The sequence below is a fragment of the Sciurus carolinensis genome, chromosome 2 (assembly GCF_902686445.1).
Source record: "Sciurus carolinensis chromosome 2, mSciCar1.2, whole genome shotgun sequence".
Classification (NCBI taxonomy): domain Eukaryota; kingdom Metazoa; phylum Chordata; class Mammalia; order Rodentia; family Sciuridae; genus Sciurus; species Sciurus carolinensis.
The window spans coordinates 168,291,577-168,301,879 of record NC_062214.1 but is presented as its reverse complement, the minus strand read 5'-3'; the positions used below and the strand labels follow the sequence as shown (position 1 = coordinate 168,301,879).

At 53.7% G+C, this 10,303-nt stretch overlaps 1 protein-coding gene across 1 annotated transcript in view; it reads right to left on the bottom strand.

Moving 5' to 3' along the window:
• Positions 1-3,131: 3,131 nt before the first annotated feature.
• Galnt16 (polypeptide N-acetylgalactosaminyltransferase 16) overlaps positions 3,132-10,303 on the bottom strand; it is an 84,690-nt gene continuing 77,518 nt past the window's right edge. The window contains exons 15-16 of the mRNA XM_047540660.1: positions 9,701-9,826; positions 3,132-5,544 (exon numbers count right to left, since the gene is read on the bottom strand). Coding sequence (XP_047396616.1) covers positions 5,407-5,544; positions 9,701-9,826 — 264 coding nt within the window. The 3' untranslated portion in view covers positions 3,132-5,406. The remainder of the gene's footprint in view (positions 5,545-9,700; positions 9,827-10,303) is intronic.

Here is a 10,303-nt window from a genome sequence, read left to right as displayed (position 1 = left end):
ACAGCCAGAAGAGGGAGAGGCCAGACCAAGGCTCTTTTGGAGTGTCCCTGTCGCAGCCACCTCCAGAGCCTCTTACATTCTGGCTCTGGGCCCAGAACTCACACAGTCCTACCAGTGCTGGTTTCCCATCGGCTGAGAATTCCCCGGAAGAGGGGACTTCTCCACCGCCGCTTGGCTTGAGCCTCTGGCTTTTGGCTCTGATCCCCACACTCTTCTAGCTCCTGGAAGAGCACAGCAAGTACCGGGCGGCCTTCCTCCCCCTGTGACTTCTCCAAGTGTGCTCCTTCCAGAGCCCCACCCAGCCAGCCCCACTCCGCCGGGCATGGCGGCCCCTCCAGTGCAGGTTGAAGACTTAAATGTGGGTACGCAACACCTGGGCCACTTGTTACAATTATGGGAATACAGAGCAACAGGTCTGGGTCAGAGCCCAGAACACAAGTCCCCAGAGGACTCTGAGCAGGTTACCTCAACCATAACCTGCAAGAGATTTATTTGAAAGACACATTGTCACAAGACAGCCTTGGTTTTCGGGTGTCTTAAGGGGATCAGAGACAGTCAAAGAGCAAGGAGAAAACGAGTCTTTCCCGGGCCCCTCCTGAGCATTTTCATTCTCTCCAGACAAGGAATGCTAAATTTCCCAGACCTGCTGGGCCCACCACAGGAAGAAAACTGAGCCCTGGAAAAAGGGTCACTAGCTCCAGAGGCATGTTTGTTTGGCCTTTATACTTCCTTCCAGAATTCCTGTGTTTATATCACCACAGTGCTGCGTGTACAGGGTGGGAAGCTCAGGACACCCAGCAAGGTGCCTGCTGAACTGCCAGCCTGGCAAGGGGGGCCAGTTGACTTCACCTGACCTTACCCAGCCCAAGGCAGAAGGCTCCTGGGATGTCATTGCAAGCTGTCCTGGAAGCATCATCTTCCGAGGGACCCCCAGGCCAGTGAAGAGGCCCCTCTTGGGGGTCCCACAGATCCTGCCTTACCGCATTGCTTTTATCTTGTGGGATTATAGTTGCCTAATTTCTAGTTTATAAGTGAGTGTTTGTCCATCTCCCTGCTAGGAGGGCTGGGCCCATTTCTGTCTGTTTATATGCATGTCATCACCCCGGCAACAGCCTGGTACGTAGCAGGCATTCAGCAGGCTTGTTGATAATAGTAATAACCTGCATTTAGTAAGCATTTAGACAGGGTCAGATGCTTCTCAATCATTAAATAAATCAGTCTTCACAAAAATCCTCTAGTGCTATGAGTACCCCCATTTTACAGGTCAGGAAATCAAGGCTGAGAGATAAATTTATTCCAGCTCACACAGCTACTAAGTGGCAGAGTGGGGAGGGACACAGCTGATGGGGTCTATAGAGTCCACACCCCAGTCCACTCGTCCCCCGCTTCACAGGTTGAATTAGCAGGCGAGGCCTGTCCTCAGATGGCTCTGGAGCCTCAACCCCGCTCTGCTGCTCAGGCAGCCTGGCCGCCTGACCAGGAGAAAGCAGGCCCCTCCTCTGCTCCTTCTCCAGGTTTTTGCTACGTGCCTGGCAGTGAGGACCCCTCACCACAAGAGACTGCCTAGGTCCCCTCCCTCCTTCTGGAGGAACACTGACTCAGACCAGCACAGGGGACACACAAATACCAGACACACCGAGAACATTCTCAGGAGTGAGCGTGTGGACGTCATGAGCTTGTCTTTCCAGTTTTCCTTTCCTGTTTCTTAGTGGGGAGGACCACATCTCACCCAGTACAGTGGAAGACCTTCCTCACAAGCCTGGGGGTGCCAGACCCCCTGGAGGACAGTGACATTGTCTGGGTTATTTCTACCAACTGCAAACAGGGAAAGCCCTACTGAGAGGCCAGGGAAGAGTGTGAAAACCTAAGCCAAGGGACAAAGAGTGCAGCTCAGTGGTAGAGCCCTTGCCCAGCAGGCGTGAGGCCCTGGTTCCATCCCTAGAACCAAAAACCAAACAAAACCAAAGCCAAGACCTAAAGGCCCAAAACCCAGGAATGGCTCCCTGCTGGACAAGTGGGAGTCTGGGCCCCGTACAGACACCCCTCCTCCCACCCCAGCAATCCTGTTCTGGGAGACTCTTGACAAGTTATGTAAATCCCATTGTTAATGGCCAGCCTAAAGACATTTGTGAATTCCTCTAGGGGCTGGCTGAAGGTTGACAGCCTCAGTTTCCAGGAAGAAAAAGAGGTGGGAGGAAAAAATGTGCCTCTGGAGAGGCAGTCTGGAAGGAAAACAAAAGAAGACAGACGGACTCAGGAGAAGCCAGCACCAGAGTGCTCAAGGCTGGGAGCAACGATGGATGGAGAGTGGAACACTGGCCCACCTTGGCCAGGAGGGGGCCTAAGAGGGTGCTGGTCACTGGGTTGGAGACCCAGAGGGACAGATGGAAGGAGGGAGGGATGGAGACTGCAGCCAGGGGCTTCTGCTGTGACAGGCCTCCTAAGTTTAGACCAAGCTGTATGCACTGCGGCCAGCTGGGGTTATGTTCTGAGCCCCTCAGGTCCATGGGTCAGAAGTTCTGGGAAATCCATGTCAGCAGTTAAGTGGGGGCAGGGGAGGAAATGGCCATGTCCAGGAGAGGTTAGTGGCTCCTTGGCCTGCTCACAGCAGTTCATGTGTGGCTCAAAGCAGCATTTATTTTTACCTAGGTCGACTCAGCTTCTGATCAGACATGGTAGGAGTTTCCAATTGGTTTCCATGGAAACATTAAGCAGAACATCTGCTACCTGATCAAGCGAGCCTAGGCCGGCATGACTCTTTCTAGAATTATTGTACCATTTTTTACCCAGGAATAACGTCCTGCTTGGATGCCTTCTTGTGCGGTGGAGGAGGGGAAGGGCAGCTCAGAGGGGGCAGAATGGGCTCCCAGGGTAGGACAGAAGGTTGGCTAAAGGTGAGCACAGTGGTAGGGCCACCTACGTTTCCATTTCTAAGTCCCACAGTGTCCTGCAGTGAGGTAACAGGAGCCTGGGCTGAGCTGGTTCCTGGGATTTGGTCCCTGCTGGCTCTCCCCAGGAGGCTGGCCCAGCTGCAGGAGAGGGTGAGACTTCAGCATGTGCATATTTCACTTTCCCCGAGCCGAGGAAGCGGGTGCTGCTTGGAGCTGGAGTCAGAAAGGAAGGTGCTAGCGCACGTGAACATGTAAGAAGTGGTTTTATTCCAGGTGTGGTTTCATAAAGACAATGTCCTCGAGGGCAGCTAGTGGCACATGCTTTGGTCAAGAAGAGGAAAAGCAAAAACAGAATGGGCCGAGTCCCCACCCAGGACAGCTGAGAAGTCCAGAGCCTGGCTGACCATGGAAACGAGGTGCGACCCTCTCAAAGGCTCTCTGAGCAGCAGTCCTTACATTCAAGAGAAGCCCGTGCTCCCGGCCCCAAAGGTCCATGCCGGACACGGCCTAGGCTCTAGGGAGAGGACGCCGCCCCAACCCTGGTTCTGTCCTAGGCTGCAGCAGGAGCTTCCCGGATGAACAGGGATCTGAAGCCAGGCTTGCAGATGGCGGCGGATGAAACTCCACAACGGAGAATGGGAGAAGTGTGGCCATCGAGGCAAAGGACCCCCACGCCGTGAGTCCACGGGTGCACTCGAACCTGGGCACAGTACCACTACTGGAGTGTGCTGGTGAGAGCCAGGAGGCAAGAGGACACTGCTGGAGAACCCTCCGGTGTGGGTGCTGGGGACCACGAACACTTGGCTTTCAACCCCAAGGGCCGTGTGGAGGAACAAGGCGATGGCAGTTTGGGTGCAGTAGGAGGGAGTTTGGGGGGCTGCAACTCAGATAGATGGTAGCTCCAATCCAGAGCAGAGGCCTAGACCCTTTGGGACCAGGGACCTCCTTAAGAAGCTAGAGAAATCCCTCTTTTCCTGGATCTCTCTCCAGGAAGATACACACACACACACGCACACACGCACACACACACACACACACACGCACACACACACACACACACACACACACACACACACACACCATATTGGGGACAATTTCTGGAAATTCCTAGACCTTCTAGAATGCATGAACTCCCTAGAATGTGTCTCTTCTATGAAAGATTGAGTGCTCCTGAGGTAGGAATGTCCACCCCAGGCTGGTTTGCTTTTGGATGGAGACCCCAGGGGTCCTGGTACCAACAGTTTTTTTTCCCAAGATCATACTGCCCAAGCCAGTGGCCAGGGTCAGGTGCTGAAGGGAAGAGCAGCAGGAATCTCAAGACAAGGCCACAGGGGAACTGGGAGTTCTCCACACAAACGGGAGCCACCAGCCAGCTTCCCGCAGAGTGCAATGGAATCCCTCCTGATCAAGGGAATCCCTCCTGTAAGGACAAGGGACCAAGGATGTGGTTTGGCCAGGCAACTAGCTCCTAGTGACTCAGGGGATGTTCATGCTCTGAAAGGTCACATTCTTATCAGTCACCCGATGTGCTATATTTACAGAGGCAAAGTACTTTGAGAAAGCAAGGTTTAAACCCACAAACAAGGGTGGGGTTGCGCAAGGGTGCATGGTGGCTACCTGTTTCCCCATTGGACCCAGGAGGAGAGACAGGGCACCAGATGTCATTAAGGTCCGTGAGAGAGGTCTCAGCCTGACACAGGGCCAAACAGAAGTAGAGTTTGTTGAATAAGTTGCACCCCAAGTCTGCCCTTAAAGATCCCTCTGCAGCCTCCTGCTACAACTGTGGGCACCCACAGGGTTCAGGCTGGAGGCGCATGTGGGCACAGGTCTTGGGATTGGGAAGTGTGGGTGGGACACTTCTGGGGAAGAAACCTTGTTCTTTTGTTGTTTTGCTGCTCCTCCATCTGTATTCTGCGAATTCTCCATCCCTTGCTCCCAGGATCCCGCCCCTCCCACACCCAACCCTTGGGTTTGGCATCTCTCAGGGCCCTGAGCTTCTCAGCTCCTCCTGGTTCTCTATCTGCCCCTGCAGGTGGCCCTCTCTCTCTTTCCCTCTCTTCTCAGCCTTAAGCCTCTCTACAGCCTGCCCATTTTCTCCTCTAAGGCTGTCCCCACTAGTAGGCCCCCATCCCCACTTGGTCCCTCTGTGGGCCTCTGTCCTTCGCACCCCCGGGCAACAGGGGGAGGGCCCATACAGCACTGTTTGAGTCCCATGTAGGGCCCCGGGAGAGGACAAAGGGCCAGGGGCACCTGCCCAGTCCCTAGCCAGCAATAGCCTGGCACCCTGACCATCTCCTCTCCCGGGGCAAGGCCAGGGTGGCACAAAGGACACTGGGTGTGCCCTCGGCATCTCCCCGGAACAAGCTTTGGAGTAATGTGTGTCGTGGCAGGGGTGTTTGCTGATGACTCCGCAGAAATGTGAGGAGATGGAAACGGCCCGCTTGACACTCCCACCCCAATCCCCCTCCGGTCCCAAAGTCTCATGCAAAAGGTACAGGAGGCCCTGGGGCTACTGTCATGTGTGTGGCAGCAGCTGCCACTGCTGGGCCTGGGCATCGGCTTGGCACTTGCTGGTCACCAGTTGGGCAGGCTTCATCTCCAGGCAGAGGCCGCTGACTGAATGCTGGATGAAAGACCCTTTTCTCCTCCATTTCTGGGAAGAAGAGAGAAGAGAAGGAGGGACACGAGAGCGCAATGGTTAGAAATGATAATGATGTACGTATCTTCATTTCACTCATCCCCCCACTTAAAACAGACTGTGTGTCCCTTATGTAAGTGACTGCCCATCCTGCCAAGCTTGAAGTCCCATCCCTCCCAACAGGGCACCTGTTTGGCAAAAAGCTGCTGTCTGGACCGAAGAGGCAATGCAGATACCCAGGGGCTGCATCCAGCCCGAGATGTATTTGGTTTGGACAGAACAGTGTTTATTTAAAGTTTGGCTTAGTTACTACACACAAATCTGCATGTCGAGCTTCTATTTGGACATTGGGCCCGATTTCTTGAGCGGCATCAGTTGGCTGGGCTGAGGACTTGCCTTCTCTCTGCTCTGGATAGGGCTTTTGTTCTCTAGTTTGTCACAGTCTCTGCCTGGTCCTCAGGGGCTTTAATCCAGCTCCCTGTAGGAACTTAAGTTTGTGAGCCTTGGCCTAGGTGACTCTCTTATTTCTGTGAACAAGATTTCTTCTTCCTGGCCAGGTGTGGTGGCACATGCCTGTAATCCCAGTGGCTTGGGAGTTTGAAGCAGGAGGATTGTGAGTTCAAAGCCAGCCTCAGCAAAAGCGAGATGCTAAGCAACTCAGTGAGACCCTATCTCTCAATAAAATACAAAATAGGGCTGGGGACGTGGCTCAGTGGTTGAGTGCCCGTGAGTTCAATCCCCAATACCAGCCCCAAAAATGATTTCTTCTTCCTGCAGTGCTAAGCTTCTGACCCAGCGCATAACCATGAAGCTGATTACCTCCACCATTTAGTAGGAACTGGACACCACCTTTACAGGCACATCACTGGGATGGCAGGGGCACTTGAGGTCCCCTATTGCACCTTCTCGTGCCTTCCTGCCCCAGGTTTAATGAGCAGGGAAGAATTTTTGCTGTAGAATATTTTAGAAGGGCCTAGATGAAGGATAGACTGTTGTCTGGAACATAGAGGGGAGTGGGTGAGAGATCAAGGTTTCAGGGATCAGGGAGACTGAACCGTGAGATAGGTCTATTTCTGGTTTCTCTCCTGTTTTCCTCCTATGCAACTCCCTCCCCCTCCCCTTTTTTTTTTTTTTTTTTTTTGTTTGTTTGTTTTTGGTTACTGGGGATTGAACCCAGGGGTACTTAGCCACTGAGTCACATCCCCAGCCCTTTTTTATATTTTATTTAGAGACAGGGTCTGAGACAGGGTCTCTAAATAAACTCAGAGGCACTGAGTTGCTTAGGGCCTCACTAAGTTGCTGAGGCTGGCTTTGAACTCGTGATCCTCCTGCCTCAGCCTCCAGAGCTGCTGGGATTATAGGCGTGCGCCACCACACCCATCTCTCCCCTCTTCTTCTGTCCACCTTTTCCTCCAGAAGAGGTGGGAGTGCTCAGGACTGCAGATCTGAGGGAGGGGGTCCATGTTCTTGCCGAGCAGCTAGGCAAAGCGGGATGATCTGCACCCAGCCATGGGGCAGGGCTAGAGCTGGAGGAGGACAGGAGTGAGAAGGTGAAAGGTGGGGGCTGCAGAGCCTGGGTTCCCCTTGGGAGTGTGGGGCTGTGAGGGGCCGCGTGGAGATCTAACCTCGCTAGGCCTAAGTGGCCCAGCTTAGAGCCTGAAGGTCAAAGGGAGAGAGATAGGGCCTGTGACCCCCTACAGTTCACAGCACACTACTGCTTTGTAGTCTCACATTCAATCATGTCCAGCAATGCCCATCTGGGGACAGTGTGGCCGTCCTCTCCCCAGGAGGCCTTACTGGCCCTGCCTTGGGGTGCAGGGCTGTCCTCGGCTGCACAGCCCGTGCTTAGCACCGTCGCATCCAGCCGGGTCTCGCAGGTGCGGCCCTTCCTCCTCCCGGCTCCTGACTACGTGCCTTGGGAGTCAAGTCCATGGCCCTTTCATTCCCGTGGCCAGCATGATCTGTACCTTCCCTGGCACAAGCGAGGCGCCGAGGGCAGCTCAGGATTCCACTTCCTGCCAGTGCTCCCAGGTCGTCTCAGGGCCTCCCGGCCACTCAATTCTGGGACTGGCCAGAGATAGTGTCGAGTCGCAGTCCTTTATCGGCACAGTCTCCGTTTGTGCAGTTCCTCATTATATAAGTGAGGAGACAGTCCCAGGGAGACGCAAGGAATGTCAAGCAAGGACTGCTGACCCCACTGACCTGGTCTAAGGCACAGGAGCCTGTCCGGCACATTAAACCCACCCAACCGGCCGAAGGAGAACCAAGGAGAGAGGCCCAGATTCCAGAAGGCTTTGTCTGAGAGAGCTGCTTATGCTGTCCTGGGAGGGGAGGGGCAGAGTCCCAGAGTGCTTGGGGACCTGGCAGAACTCACAGGAGCAGAATGAACGGGCCCAGGAGAGTCCTGTAAGCCCTGCAGGCTGGGTCGGCACAAGGGGGAAAACAGATGCATGAACCCCAGAGAAGTATTTGAGTGCAGGCTGCCCGGACACCTCCCAGGTCTGTCCTCAACTAGGAGAGGGTGGGCGTGGCTCAAGGCTTTCCCTTCATGGAGGTCCGAGCACATTATGCACCGGCTCTGCTGCTGGGCTGGGCAGAGGATGGGCAGCCTCAGGGCAGAAAGGATAAGCTGCACCCCCACCAGTCAGAAAGCTTCAGAAGTCTGGTATGGTTGGGTTGGCGCTCAGCTATGATTATAGCCACTTGGGAGGCTGAGATAGAAGAATCACAAGTTCGAGGTCAGCCTCAGCATTTTAGTGAGGCTCTAAGCAACTTAGTGAGACCCTGTCTCAAAAATAAAAAATAAAAAGAACTGGGCATGTAGCTTGGGTAAAGCGTCCCTGGGTTCAATCCCTAGTACCAAAAGGGGAAAAAAGCAGTTCAGAACTATTCAGTGGGACCAGCAAGCAGGTCACAGAGCTCTGAGACACCCCTGCCACACACACATACACACACACCCAAACTAGAGGAAGAGGACCTGGCTGCTTTTCCAGAATGGAATAGCAAACTCCCAATCATCCCTGAAAAGCCAGCTGGCCCTGGGAAGAAGAAGAGGGGTGGGTAGAAGCAGAGAGCCACCCTCCATCCACCCGGGCACTGACTACAGGTGGCCAACACAGGAAGCACTGCCAGGAGGGAGGGCAGGGCAAGGGCTGTCCCCCTCCCCAGCGACAGGCAGCACCTCCGGCCAGGAAGGGAACAGCACAGAAGGGAGCTCGGCTGATCCCAGAAACCTGGCCTCCACTGCCCCTCAGTTACTGCTGTGCCCTGAGCAAGTGACTTGGGCTCTCCAAGCCATCAGTTTCTCCCTCCCAGCCTGCCTCCCAGGACTCAGGGAGAGAGTGAGGGTGAGAGTGGACATGTGAGGTTGGTCGGGCCAGCCTAGAAATCACTGTATTTGCTGGGCGTGGTGACACATGCCTGTAATCCCTGCAGCTTGGGAGGCTGAGGCAGGAGGATCAAGAGTCCAGTCAGCCTCAGCAAAAGGGAGGTGCTAAGCAACTCAGTGAGACCCTGTTTCTAAATAAAAAGGGCTGGGGATGTGGCTTAGTGGTTAAGTGCCCCTGAGTTTGATCCCCAGTACCAAAAAGAAAAAAAAAGAAAAAAAAGAAATCACTGTATTTGGGTCTCAGTTTCCCCAGTCAGTCAGCAGTCAAGAAATACTTATTGGGCACCTACTATGTGCTGGTTTGAGTCAATGGGCTTAGGAGTCACACTGGCCAAAGTTTAAATGCTAGCCTTCCCAGAAGTGTGATTTGACGACCTGTAATCAGCAAGCCTTACTTTACTGCCTAAAAAATGGGGCAGTACTGGAAGTACCTCACTTGATGGTTGGGAAGATCAGATGAGGTGATCTATGTAAAACTCCTAACACAGGCTGGCAGGGAGAGCTGGCACTTACTTGAGCTGTGTAGTTGTCAGGGGCCAGGGATACAGTATTAACAAGACAAACTTCCTGTCCTCAGACCTACAGGGCTAACATTAAACAAATACCTAAAGAAGCATTTCCTCATAAGCAAAATAGTAGGCTGGCTCTAGAGGTTGACTTAGGCCCCATGGATCCTCATTCTGGAAGCTTCTCTGAAACTCCAGATTCCTGCCAAGGTCTGCCACCTGCACTGCATGTCCCCCTGGGGTTGCTGGCCAACCGTACCCAGGAGTGGAGACTTACCTGCTTGCCTTCTCTTGAGTTGCACACCTGCAGTATGACTGGGGACCCGGGAGAGGACATTAAGGTGGAGGTGGCAGCCAGGCACTTCCCCTGCTGCTGGATGAGATGATCACTGAATAGCCATGCCTGTAAGACAAGAAAAGGACAGTTCTAAATGGTTAGGTGGGTGGATAAGTAAAAAAGAAAACATGATGTGTAGTTTTTAGAATATTTTTACAAATAATTGTAGAAACTAGGAGTGGGTATATGGGTATTTACTGGACAATTCTTCCAATTTTTTTGTATGTTTGAAAATTTTCATAATCAAATGCTGAGGTGAGGAAGCTTAGCTGGAGCTGGCCAGAGGGAGATCAAGAAAATACCAAGGGACCCTGGGTGGGGGATGATAGGACATGGAGCCAGGCAGCCAGGGGGTGGCTGATGTGGGTGCGACACTCATGTTTGCTCATGTGGGCACAGTCCGGGCCTGCTGCTCCTGACATGGCTGCGACCAGGAGAGAAGGGCCCTCCAAGCCTTTCTCCCACTTCATGCTGGGAAGCCACGTGGCAGGAGCACTGAGAGGTCCCTGGGAAGGAGGGCCTGTGGAGGGTGTAGCTAGACAG